The 13,794-nt window shown below is 35.1% G+C and overlaps 2 protein-coding genes across 3 annotated transcripts in view; one reads left to right on the top strand and one right to left on the bottom strand.

Annotated features, from left to right (window-relative positions):
• LOC149778814 (uncharacterized) overlaps positions 1-7,851 on the bottom strand; it is a 58,086-nt gene extending 50,235 nt beyond the window's left edge. Inside the window, exon 1 of the mRNA XM_089939572.1 lies at positions 7,616-7,851. The gene's annotated coding sequence lies outside the window, so the exon portion shown is untranslated. The remainder of the gene's footprint in view (positions 1-7,615) is intronic.
• LOC149778813 (E3 ubiquitin-protein ligase CCNB1IP1-like) overlaps positions 1-13,794 on the top strand; it is a 39,082-nt gene that overhangs the window by 24,361 nt on the left and 927 nt on the right. For both annotated transcript variants that reach the window (XM_089939574.1, XM_089939573.1), the window contains exons 8-11: positions 11,172-11,192; positions 12,299-12,390; positions 12,962-13,082; positions 13,289-13,357. In XM_089939574.1, coding sequence (XP_089795700.1) covers positions 11,172-11,192; positions 12,299-12,390; positions 12,962-13,082; positions 13,289-13,357 — 303 coding nt within the window. The remainder of the gene's footprint in view (positions 1-11,171; positions 11,193-12,298; positions 12,391-12,961; positions 13,083-13,288; positions 13,358-13,794) is intronic.

Genomic DNA, 13,794 nt, shown 5'->3' with positions numbered 1-13,794 from the left:
CCAAAACACTTGAGTAGGAAATTTCAAATTAGTATGGTTAATCTTGTGACCCATTTTGGAATGCAACCCAGAGGTTACAAAACAATGGCCTAACTAAACTGCAGGGCTTAATGTACTTTATTGCTCCTTTGTACCAACAGTAAAACAAAATTATTGATAGCCCAATCAAATATGAAATATGCATCCACATGGCACTGTTAAAAAGATACTGATGGAAATTTTACACATCTCAGTGCCTATTGTATTGCAGGTTAGTTCATTTGGCTATGTACAGGTGATGTGCAATATGCAGATGAACATTTTACTGTTAGAGACCGATCATTTAGCTATATGTATGATACCGAGTGATGCCTTCAGCTGCATATTAAACACAGTGATATGTGATAACCATTCTCACCACATGCAAACACAGATCATTAGAGGTAGTTCACTAATATGTCAACAAATTTTAAGTGGAACATCACCTGAATTACTAAATCAAAGTGATACTATCCAGCTGAAATTGTCCGAAGAGGCTTTGCTCTTTTCACCTTGTCAACTGCCCAAAACAAATTGAAACAATTTCTGGAAAGAAATTAGACCAATAATCTGGTTAGGAGTTCACGCATCATGGCCTGCTCTGCCCATGGTAAAAATGGTGTCGAAGTTGAAAATTTTTCTCTGACTCTCGGAGGATAAGTCAGTGCAACAAAGTTGTAGTACTTTTAAAATTACCACACTGTAGACAGATATACATGAAATGATTCTCATTTACAGAAATGTTTGCTTCATAAAATGGATTGCTATTTGAACCCCTTTAAGTGAAAGAAACATGTCAGCTCCAAGTATTGATAGCCAGCATCATCCTGGCTGGCACAGGATTAAAGCACCACACAGTATGCAAAAACTGAATTCAGTTTAAAAATTGGAGAAACTTTTCCGGATATGACCTATCTTTCAGATTCAATAAATCATAAACATAAATTTTGCTGATGATTAGTTTACTAGTACATGGTGTATAGTTTTTTTTCACTGAATGCAAGAGTGCAGATTGTTGTTGTTGTGGGGTTTAACGTTATTTTTCAGTACATGATAGGCTATACATGGCGGCCAGTATTAATGGATTGGTGGAGGAAGAACCTGGGAAAACCCCAGAAAGAACCACCGACCCACGAGAAGCTACTGGCAAGTGCAGATGATGTAACACACAAGATTTGACTCAAATGAAGAAAGATTTTTAATGTTGATTTAGTTTTATTTATTATAATGTACGTCATAATATGCATTGATAAACAACAATATATATTTTACCTATGTAAAATATAAAAACAAAAAATGAACCATGCAAAATGTTGGCTTCATATCACTAAATCCAAGATTAAGTCCTGCATACAAGGTGAGAAACAAAAACAGTAATTACCAGATTACACAGTTTGAAATACAAGAGTACCAAGTAGAAAATTTGCCCATGTTGTATTGTTTTGCTAAGTGTTGAAAATTCCAGTACAAAGTTTGCTACCAAGGCATTTAAACAAAAACTAGAGACACTTTCAGTTCTTGGTCAACCACCTTGCCACAGAATTAAAAAGCAATTAGAGATAAAAATGTTACCCACCACTCCATGTCTAATTATAATTCTGCATTACCTGAATGTGGTCGTGTTTGTTCCAGATATAAGATTGATTCCCACAAATGTAATGCCTACATTTGAAAACAAAAATACCATTAAAGCTGACATATTAATCACACCAGAATGTTTTTTAAAATATTTTTTATTTATTTATGCCAGACAGAAACTTTTGTAGATGCATTACAAATACTTGTATCATTTTCATTTTTTTATATGAAACAATATGTACAGTTCAGGTTATTTTTTACAATAAAAGTGCTGTCTGGCGTATGAATTGCATAAAACATCTTACAGTTTTAAAACAGGGAATAAAATATTGCTAAGTGTTGAAAATTCCAGTACAAAATGTACAATTCAGGTTATTATTTCACAATAAAAGTGATGTCTGCCATATGAATTGCATAAAACATCCTACAGTTTTAAAACAGGAAATAAAATATTGCTAAGTGTTGAAAATTCCAGTACAAAATGTACAATTCAGGTTATTATTTCACAATAAAAGTGCTGTCTGGCATATGAATTGCATAAAACATCATACAGTTTTAAAACGGGAAATAAAACTGGTTTAATGAGTTGCAACAGCAACACAAGTTAGTTATTCAGTGCTAAGAATGTTGGAGTAAATTGTCTTGCCAATGGACACACCATGGTAGCTGACACAGGCTGATACAATGTTAACATTTAAGCCCACACCCTTTCGATCACATGTCTGACATGCTAGCCACTAAGCCACTGTAGTCCCATGGACTACCACCCCCCAGCAAAATGAAAGATGATACATATCCCCTTCCCCACAGTCCCAAGTTTTGACCTTTTTAAACTTTCTAAACCATCTCAAATATATATCTTTGTGTGTCAGCTTGGGCCCTTTTAAGTTTGTCTCGGCTTTATCTTTAGTAGATAAAGGATGGATAGTGTGCAGGTTTCATGTTAGAATGTAACAAATAAGAAAATTATGATGAATAATGATCATTTTGATCTAAAAACTAATTACATGTGCATGTGTTTTGTCACTTTGCTTTCATACGCAGGGCCCCGTGCTGCTGGCCATACATATTTTTTTTTACTGTGGTGAGATTGAACAGATTTTTTTTGCTTGGGTCCCTGCTGATCACTTGCTGTCTTGGGCCTCGCACATTCTTGGGCTGTGCCTGTTTAGAAGCACTGAATTGCTTTGAACTTTACTGTTATATTTTGGGAAATATTTCAAAGCTAAGTCATAATTTTACTGGATGAACACGAAATTCCATTTTTAAATAAAATGGGTGTGTATGTCACCCTTCTTGTTTTCCCCAAAGGTGTCAGTGCTTAAAAGCTAAGCATTAATTTTACTGGATAAACATGAAACTCTAAAAATAATTAAATTTGAGCTATATTGATGATACATCACATTTCTTTTTTGCCCCCCCCCCATATTTTCCTGTTTCAAAATAGGACAGTATATTTGTTATGGTTTAAAAAGTTTGACATGGGGAGGGAATCATGTCCTATCTTTCATTTTGCTTTTGTGTGTGTATGTAAGGTGGAGGTCTGTACCAGCTCCAAATCAGTTAAGATTGTTCCATCTAAGAGGAAATAGTGGGGCACTCCACCCAGCCCCTAAAATGGCTATCCTCTCTGTCCCCTTTTGCAAGCCCCCGCAGCAACCCTCTGTCTTCAGATGTGAAGTACTTGTTTAATTGATCATCCATCATGCCCTACTCGATTATAAGTTGCAGTGTGTTAACCAGAGCTTAACTTGGATTATCAAAGGCGTTTCTGCAATTGGTCCAAATTAAAAGCATTTGTTTCATAAAGTTCGCTAAACTCAAGATCACTTTCTTTCTGCCACATCAAATAATAAATGTCAAAGCCTCAATATGTTGAGCGTAAGGCATTAAAAAAATGAAAATAAACACCCAATGCAACTATCTTAAGTATCGGTTGTTCTCCAGTTTCACACCGTTACAATAATACAGAATTAAAAATGTTGACGCTTCCAGCTTAAAAAGCAAAAAAATGTTGAGTAGCAGTTATTAACTAATCTTTTACGGCAACAGGTTATTCAGGTAAGCGGTTTTATTTATTTTCAGTGAAATTCTTTGCTACTCAATGTTGTTAATATATCAATACCTGCCACAATTAGCTTACATATGACAGTGCAGTTAGCCTTGTTTTGAAGATTAATTTATACATGTACATTGATAAATATAATGAAAAGATTTAACTAGGGGCCATTTTTTTTCTTCTTCTCATGATTGTGATAGGCCTACATATTGTAGTCTTTTTGTTTTGTTTTTTGGTTGTTTTGTTTAAAAAGTTGTAACTGTTTTCTGAAAAGAAGACTTACAGTTAATGCCAGTGACTGTCATTGTATAGTACAAACCTGAGTAGCTAGAACTGACCCATGCAATTTACTATTGATAGGTGAATTGTAAGAAATGACACGAGTTCCCTGTGGTACAGTTTTTCCAATTTTATCATTAATGACAATGATGCTGCGTCTACCCTACTTTTTATTTTGAATCCTTAAAATGTTGTTGTATGGTCTGCTTCAACGCTGGGGTAAATGTGGCAAACTGTTGTTCTTGAAAGCTCACATTTGCAGCTTGGATACATGTAACAAATGCAACCACTACATTGCGTAAACACTACAGTATGCACAGTGGGTGCCGTTTGGTTGACAGTGTTCTATTTTGACCCAGCTCTTTTAGAAGGAATCATCAAGATATTTGCAGTAGTGGTTTGTCTTCTTTTCTGTATACAAGCAGAAATCGTCTACTAGAATGAACTATTTTAAAAACATTTTGTAACAGTAAATAAATTGGTGGAATTCGAGACCAATCTTAGCAAGAACTGGTCCATAAGTCACCATGTATACAAGTAGACTTGTAAATTGATGGTCTTAGAAATTTCATTTGTTCTCTAACAAATGCCCTTAATTACTTTATAGTTACTGCTGCTAATGCCATTACAAGTCTTATTTTATAAAAAAAATAATTATTTTGTTTCTGCATTTGATTTTAGTTAAGACAGACTATGTATGAAGCAGATTCCTTTTGAGTCCTTAGACTATACACCGTTGTTACCACTTCTGTGGCCTAGTGGTTAGAGCATCCACCTTGGATGTGAGAGGTCTTTGTTTGAACCCCCTCCAAGTCATACCAAGGATTTACAAAAATGGTACTAACTGCTGCTTCACTAGATGCTCAGCATTAAGAGGTTAGTGTTAGGATTGGTCATCCTGGTATCAGGATAATATGACTGGGTGGGACATTGTGCTACATGCCTGTGGTATGATACCCCAGTGCTAGACATTGCTATAATCTGCCACACTGCAGACATGATAACTATATGGCTGCCAAATGTTTTAAGCGACATTAAAAATCCAAAACACACACGCACACTATACATTGTGTTGTTAAATACCTGCCTGGATATTCTGACATGTAATGTCATTTAGTGATTATGTATAAAGGTCTGTCCACGGTACTAGCTTTGATTGGCTTTATTCCACATATAAATTCTACTGGCCATATCACAATTTGAAAAGAAGAAAAAAACAACAATGCAGTTACAGAGATCGTTGTAACAGTGTCATTTTAAAACAAAATCTCTTTTGGCAACAACAGGTACCCTCCACCCCCACCCACTCAAAAGAAAATTTCTAGCTGGAACTGTGTTTTTTGTTAATACATCATATATATACAGGAACATCTTCTGTCAACATTTGAATTCACCTTAAAATTACAGCCTTCATATTTATCAACGTGAAAATCTTTCATTTAAAGACGTTTGAACACATAGTTTGTAAGGATAATTCTTCTTTGTTTGAAATACAGCATTCATCTGATAGGTTACTACAATGAAGATTTCTGGGAATTCTTTCAAGTGGCAGAATCAGTGTTTGTAACATCTATTTATTATAAGCAGATCTTGATTTCAACAAGATTGGTTGTTGAACTTAGCACAACTATAACAAATTATTTCATTATTAGACAGCTAATAATATTCCAAAGTATACTATTATTATCATTGGTGTTATTGTTCACTGGCTCTTCCCAGTTAATGAAGAGTATTTTTTTTCTTGTGGATAGAAGTTCTCAATAAATTTAAGTTTTAGAAATTATATGATGGGGGTGATACTTGTACCTAGGTTCAAAGGTAAATATAGCAGTAGTTATGTCAGAGATATGGCCGAAATTTGACAATTTGTTAGATAACAGCACCAAGAAGAACATGGTGTGGAAATGATTATGAGATTTTGTCAAGCACTGTAATGTTGTTACCTATTATTATCATTGTGCCTAAATTTAATTACTTTTCTTTGTCCTCTCTCATAAACAACAAAATCAGCTAAGTAAACATTGGCTAAAATTGCAAGCAAGGAAATATGTCCAGTCCTCAGCTTTTTGCAAGCAAACTTCAAGCAATCTGAAAAGGATATATCATGCATACATATGCTTATCTTCAGAGAAAAAAGCCAATTTAAAGAAAAATGCATAAGGATGGGTAGAACATTAAAGGCAGGATACCTTTTTATGTGTTAATGTGGAAACAGAACACATACATTTCATTGAAATTTAATGAGGCTGTGGAACAGATATTATCAAATAGAACTTGAAAAAAATCAAACATGATTACTCTTGATTTATTTAAATATTTTGAAAAACTGCAATCTGTCAAATAGTACAAAGTGGTTCTTTTTTTTTTAAATTTAAAAATTATATTATTACCCTCACTGAGTTTGGGACTGTTGAATATGCTTAATGTGCCCTTACATGTGTCATTAGGGGTAACTCTCAAAGGCAGGAACTTCAGTGGCTCATTGGTTATTTTGCTGATTTGTCACCAAAATGGTGCAAATTTGAATCCTATAATTTGCAGCTCATATAGCCTGAAAATAATATTTATATTCTTGCTCTGAATTATAGAAACAAGAAAATTACATAACCTTTACTTGAAGAAAAAGAAGTAATTATCTTGGGATAAAAGAAAAAAAGACACCCCAGCTGAAAAGAAAATCCCACACACACCCCCTTCAGTGTCTCTAAACCAAAACAATCTATTATTGTGTAGTGGGCACATTGACAAGAATCACTCCATATAATTTGTGTCCCATTGTCTATCATACCTATGGACAAAATTGTCTTGATGTTTTATCAGATAAGGTGAATTTTGAACAAGATATACATACAGAACCCCAAAATGGGGGGGGGGGGATTTATTTTAAAAAAAACAACATTTATCAGAAAAAGAAATGATTGGTATTTGTACCTTGTTGAAATATGTTACTTGCTCAAGGAGTGACACCGAAATGTGTAAAGGCATTCGGGATGAGTGTTTAAGGCCAGCAGTTCCAATGGAGTTGGGGGGGGGGGGGCGTGTTTTTTTTTTTTTAAATTAAAAATAAATTGCACCTGTCAAATGGCTTGATAACAATAATCTTGCTCTGATTATATAGCGTCCCCCTACTGATATCCTCATATATTACTTTTAAATTAAATAAATTATCTTGAGATAAAAAAAATAATAATCGCGGCTTACTTTTTTTTTAAAAGCCCCCTCCCTCCCCCGTTAAATGGTCAGTCCCTTACACCCATACAATTTCGACACCGGCTGGGTCTCGAGGAAAGATATTGTCAAATCATTCACAGCCATGCATACTTTCTGACAAAATTCCAGAAAGAAAAGCTAATAGAAGAACTGTTTTGTTCTTACAGACAAAGGTATGTTGGTTCATTAATTACCAGCTAAACTCAAACGTTGTACGAGTGGTATGCCTTTTTCAACAAAGTATAATCTGCAACACGAACAAAACCCATCTCGAATATAACACTGACCTAAGCTGAACAATGTATTTAGTATATAACTGCCTTGCCGACACAAAGACATCGTACAAGTACATTTGTCAAAAATTAGGCTGGCTCTACGCTTCAACATAAATTTACCCAAATGGAGTGAACAATCAATATCACAGGCAGTCACATACGGCACGGAATGAGATAGAAAATTTTCCATAGTTACCTCCAAAAACTGGCCTTGGTCTGATGAGTGGTTCAGATTCTTGTCTGCTTTCTAAATCTGTAGGTTTTCGGTAAAGCTGTAGTTCTTATTTAGCCATTTACCATGTAAGCGGTGTGCTAATGGAGAGCCATTATCACATATACATTGAAGGTCACGTAGCAGTGCTGTATTATTGAGCACAATGATTCACTCTGCACATCTGTGATTATTCGTATCGTGCCAGCGCAATGTGACGGTTCAGCTAGGGGCTCCACATGGGGTGAAGCGTACAATGTAGCACATTGGGTTGTCATAAATTTTTGCTTCGTAAAAAAACAAAAAACAAACATAAGAATGGGAATGTTCAGTTCATAAAGTATGTGTTTGTAATGACTTTTAGACTGAAGCTGCAGACAAAGGATTTAATTTTATTCCGATACATTTTACTGTTTAAATCGACAGCTGTGCACGAAGATTTGCACCCAGTCGTCTGTATATCGCCTACTTATTAACACACATAGGCCATGCTTTAGAACCTCAGAGGCTTTCATGATTGATGTAGATGACTTTACAGCGCTACCGCAATGCAGGGCAAACGCTAGAGGTAAAGGGAAAGACAGTTATGAATGAAGCTCGTCTGTTTTTATTTTCTTTGTTTAAATGGAACAAAATTTCACGTCTTTCATCGCATTCCCAAACAAGGGCGTTTTAGCTTTGTTTCAACCCATTGGACAATTGGAATAGTTTACCTAAATTTTAGCAAATATTTCCTCTGTCCACACTAAATCTTGGGAGTGGGGGTTCTACCATCCAGAGTTTGTTAGGAATAACTGGTTACGTCACTGTTTTACGCAATGCGTGAAGACCTAACTGACCTACCGATAGAAGAGAGATAACCACGCCTTCTCATTAGCATAGTACACAATACAAAGTGGGTAATTTATGTTGACATTAACCTCATGTATATTAGTGTTGATTCTTTTTAAAAAGTTTATTCTAACAATTTTTTATTTAAATATTAAAGTTGTGATCTTAATTTGTTGATTATACACAGTGGTATCTGACTAGAGGGCAAACTTTAGGCTCCACTTCCAGTTCGTATAGCGTTAAATTTTTGAAGAACAGCCCTAATGTTGACTGTGGAATCATATGTCATTTAAAGAAAAATTTAGTTATGGTGGTACGATTCATCTTTATTTTAACATTCAGTATATACCAAATATAGCGTGTATTTTAACCAGTATGATTACCATAGCCTTCGAATGTGAAGCTTGGGCTAAGAATAATTATCTAGAATTTAGTAATTTAGAATCTGAATAAGTGGGTTTTAAAAAAATTATATTTTTTTTTTTATAGAGATAGAAATAGTCTGGAGAAAGGTAGGCGATGCAATGTTTATGAAGGATTCAAGCATGATTAGTAAAATTTGGTACGTCATCAAACGAGTCCGCGGGAAATCGATTTGTTATATTGTCGCTGCATGTAATATTTATATGGAATTTTAACCGTTAAGGGCTTGCCCTAAGCTTTGGTTCATCCTTTTTTGAGAAGGGTCAGAAAATTTAACTTCCATTAATTTTGTTTGAAGGTTTTTAACAGTTGTGTACTTTGCTCATAAAAGTTGTTTGTTTTTTTTTTGTTGGCAAAAAAAATTAAAAATAAAACTAAACGTTATATCGTGGTATGACAAGGATGTAAAATGTATGTTTCTTATTTAATATAAGTGCCACAACTAGGCTTTTTTTTTTTCTTTCTTTTCTTTCTGTGAACAGCACATTCAGCACGTAGCTGTTTCTTTCTCTAATAAATGACCATAACACTAAGTATGCCTCTTCTTTTTGGACTTTGACGTTAGGATTTTCGCATATTGTACCAAGTATGGTTGTGGACTTACTATAGTATTTGCAGTGCACAAAAAAGATGCAAAATAACGAAATTAATTAATATTTGACATTTGAACTTACAGTATGCTTTTGATGTTGAATTTTCGATATGTTCTCCAGCTTGTTAATAAATCATGTAATTGCTAAAAAAAAATATTGATTGTAAATCGATTTCTTTGTTGTTTTTGTTTTTAAGAAGGTAAGGTAATGCGATGATAGTACTTTCTACCGCCCACATGCCTTTTTATAACTGTTTTCATGTCCAACTGTTTCGAGTTGATCACTCATTTGTTTGAGGTGAAAACAAGATGGTTATCCTTCAAGCAATCACGAAGTTTTTTGGACCTTGATTTGCAGTTCTTTTCGTATCATATACGAAAATAATTTATGAACGTATTGCAGGGCGGTTTCTTAAAAGTGTGTATATGTGTATCATGAATTATGTTTTCTTCTGCAGAGATGGAAGAAGAGGATTAACCATGAGCCACAACTGTGCAACTTTCACAAAGATTTTTTTTGGGTGTGTGTGAATTCTACCTTAAGCGGTGTTTGAGTTTTATTATATTGTTACTCGTTTAATGGTAGAGGTAATTCAGTGAAAAGCCCATTAGATTGTAATGTCCAAAACAATTAATTGAATCCATCATACATCTGTATATATCTTAGATAGATAGATAGCTCGAGGGTCAGAATTCTCCTTTCCATAACTAGGCCATAGCGAAGGATTGTTCTTCTTACGTTCCTCGACCAAAAATGAGGGTCTAGGTCGGAGTGGTGTATTTCGAAGACTGATGCAACACCTGTTGCGAATATCCGCGCAGGGTCGGATTAAGTTTCCTGTATGCCCCAGGCACATCTATTATAAAATGATTGACATTGACATGACTCTGCCTCTTTAGTGTCTGCACTTCAGTAACATGGTTGTTTTCTTAGGCCCTGTTCAGATTGCCTACTGTGCTTAAAGAATCATACTGCACTGTATCCGCGCCTTAAGATAAAGCGTAAACGTTGAACATTTTAACGTAAACTTTAAATGACGTTTAAACTCATGACAGCATTTAAGAACATTGGTGAGACCGCCGAGAAATAGCAAAACACGGCGTCCGAAATAGTGCAGAACGTTTGTGCAGTGAGACAACACGTGAATTCGTTAAAAAATAAAATCGACTCTTATCCTTAAAATTAAATGAGACAGATTAAAATGACGTATTACTCTGTTCAACTATGAGCTATTGAGTGTCATTTTATATAAATAATCAAAACAACAATTTTTAGATTTGGAATCGAACTACACAACCTGCACCTGCAGCTAGCTTCATCGGTGCACTACGTCCACTTTGCGGGACACTAACCGCGTTAGGATTTAATTGTTTTGCAGTTAATATTTATGCTGAATAGTGTAAAAAATACTAAAGTAGTGATGAATATCAGAGTTTTTGCTTGATTGTGTGCGCTATGATTGCAGTAAAAGGTCGTGTGATGAAAGGGTAATCACATGATGAAATCGAATATAATTCATCATTACTGTTCTTCAATACAACCAGACGTGTAGAAATGTGAAAAATAGTTGCTTAGCGTATAGATACTGTAAATAAAATGATTCCTTTGTCAACAGGATTGAGCCACGTAATACTTTTTACACTTTGGCAAATAAAAAGTACATAAAGATAACACTCCCCTTAACTCTTGTCCAGCATTGAAGAACAAGGTGAAAGGTAAGCGTTCTTTTGTTATATTTACTAACATATCGTATATCACATGTATCAGATATTTACAATAAAAGAATGTAAAATAAACGTGTCATGTGAAAATGTATCAGATGGTCTTTTGTACTAGGTTGTGAAAGTTTTGAAAAGAACACTATTTCAAAAACCAAATTAACAAATTCCACAGAAGTATCATCGTGTGAAGGTTTACGCATAGTATTCCTTATTAATTAATATTATACAAAAACATGAGCCGATTCAGAAATATCAGAGGGAGGGGGTATCTATATAAGGATATCCTGGCAGGGTACCCAGAGGGTGAAGCGCCCAGAAACTCATTTTAAGCGTTTCCGTGGCATCAGTTTAGCCTTCATCTAGGAAACGTTCAGTAGGTTTCGCGGGGGGAGGGGAGGGGAGAGCGCCATCATCACCAGCTAAGGTTCCAGTATCTTAACCCTCTCTACGCGTTGGCGGACGGATCAGATATTTCAGTTCTTCGGGTCTGTGAATTTCATTGGATGAATTGGCAAGCCATCACATGCAATCAAAATCAACTTGTTTAAATTTGAACATTTATATGATCGAAAGAAGGTGATCATAACTAGAATAGACTGATAAATAAGCAATTTTCCACTGTTGGTCCCTGTTTGTACAAATGGTTTCTGTCTGGTACTTAGTTATACTTTCGATGTTAAACTTACAAAGTATATTTTTGAAGTCAATTGCCTCTTCCATTTTCGGCCGATGTACAAGGGAGGCAAATATGAAATTCTAATGGATGTCGCTGGGACAAAGCACTGAAATAACGTATTGATCCGCCGAGGTGTAGATAGGGTTAACATGGGCTAGCGAAGGGGGTACGGCGCTGGTTTCGCCCATCGCCAAATCCACCCCTGACAAAATGAATATTTTGTGAATTTGTCAAGTATAAAGCATGCGGCAAGAAAAGATACACGTTTTCTTGAAATATATAGGGAATCCCATATTTGCAATATAGTGTGAAGAAATTCAGACCTTGATTTTCAATTTCGTTGATTTGTGATAATTTTACTAATTATGCATGATTTATAACTTAATTCTGTTACGGAACGATGGGACGGCCTGTATATTTACAGTTCAGACGAATGAACAGGAGGAAACGCAGGCTTCGCTGAAGGAGGTGACCGACAGACTTTTAAAGAAGGATCTTCAGTTTCAGAAGTTGGAGGCAAGTAATGCCAAGGCACAGATTTCACCAGAAGAACTTAAGCTTGTGCCCAGAATTCAGCTATCTGATTGGATAGTATTTAAGCCCCAGCTAAAGTTGACCAATCAAATGTAGTAATTTATTAAAACTGGTCTGAAATTTTATGAAGACATACTGGTTTGTTATGAGTTGATGTGTTTTGTATTAAAATGTTATAGGTCTATGATTATGTTAATTCGTTGGGGGGTGGGGATACGACTTTTAATATCATATTTTGTGTTGACGTTTACCTGTACGCAGGATTCCAAGTAATTTGTTTTTAAAAAATTATTGACATTGTCCATGGCATCATGGCGTTGTTATGCACGCTTTCATCTAAACCTTTGTATTCCGTACATTTTAATTCATTACATTTTTGTTTTAAATCTTAATTGCATACACTGTGTTTAAAACTTTTGCTGTAATGTCATGGTATAGTCACCTTTCGTTGTATCTTCATTTCTTATTTCTTTTTCTTATTTTGTTATTGTTATTTTTTAGGGAAAACTGTTGTTTTTCTTCTGGTATTTTATATTTTTTCTTTAATTTCCAGACGATGTACGACCAGTTAAGAAGAATAGTAATAAGCTCAAGAAACTGTGAGGACTTCGGGATCTTCAAGGAGATGAGATCACCATGGACCGAAAATTATCAGCTGCCTGTCGATCAAGGAGGTTGTGCGCTCTCTCTCTCTCTCTCACACACACAGATATATATATATATATATATATATATATATATATATATATATATATATATATATATATATATATATATATCGCTCCGTTAGTTTCATTCCTACTTGAGAACGAATTATAACTCTTAAACTATCAGAATCAAATTTAAGGTTATTCATTGGAATGTCTTTTCACTTATGCAGAGGTCGTGAGGGTTTGTGATGTACCTTGTCCAAATATTACCAGCAGAGCAGCCACTCCAAATATAGGAAGTAAGTATTTATCTGGGGTACAAATTTTGTTTATCTGGAATAGTGCATATCTCTCTCTCTCTCTCTCTCTGACACACACACACACAGCATTAGCATCTAATAAATTGAACTGATTTCGAACCATAATTATTTCCATAGTCATTGGTTGTTTTTGACTTGTTTTATTTGTTTAGGGTTTTTTTTGTGTGTGTTGTTGATATTATGAAACCTTGGAGTGTGTGCGATTTGATTAGGTTTAGGAAGGAAGCTAGTTTTTACGTAGTTCAGGAAAACTGCGAAGATAAGTTTCCTCCCTATGACCAAAATGTTGCAGTTGCCAAACAGTAGAGAACGGCAGGGCAATGGGTGAAGACTGAAACGTGACACCTTATCAAAAATCTGGTCGGTACCTAATAGGAAGTCCAAATTAGCCTGCGGTATATTCTTGCATTCTTCGT

Source organism: Sinohyriopsis cumingii, chromosome 17 (assembly GCF_028554795.1).
Source record: "Sinohyriopsis cumingii isolate HCF-2022 chromosome 17, ASM2855479v2, whole genome shotgun sequence".
Taxonomy (NCBI): domain Eukaryota; kingdom Metazoa; phylum Mollusca; class Bivalvia; order Unionida; family Unionidae; genus Sinohyriopsis; species Sinohyriopsis cumingii.
This window is presented reverse-complemented; position numbering and strand designations above follow the sequence as displayed.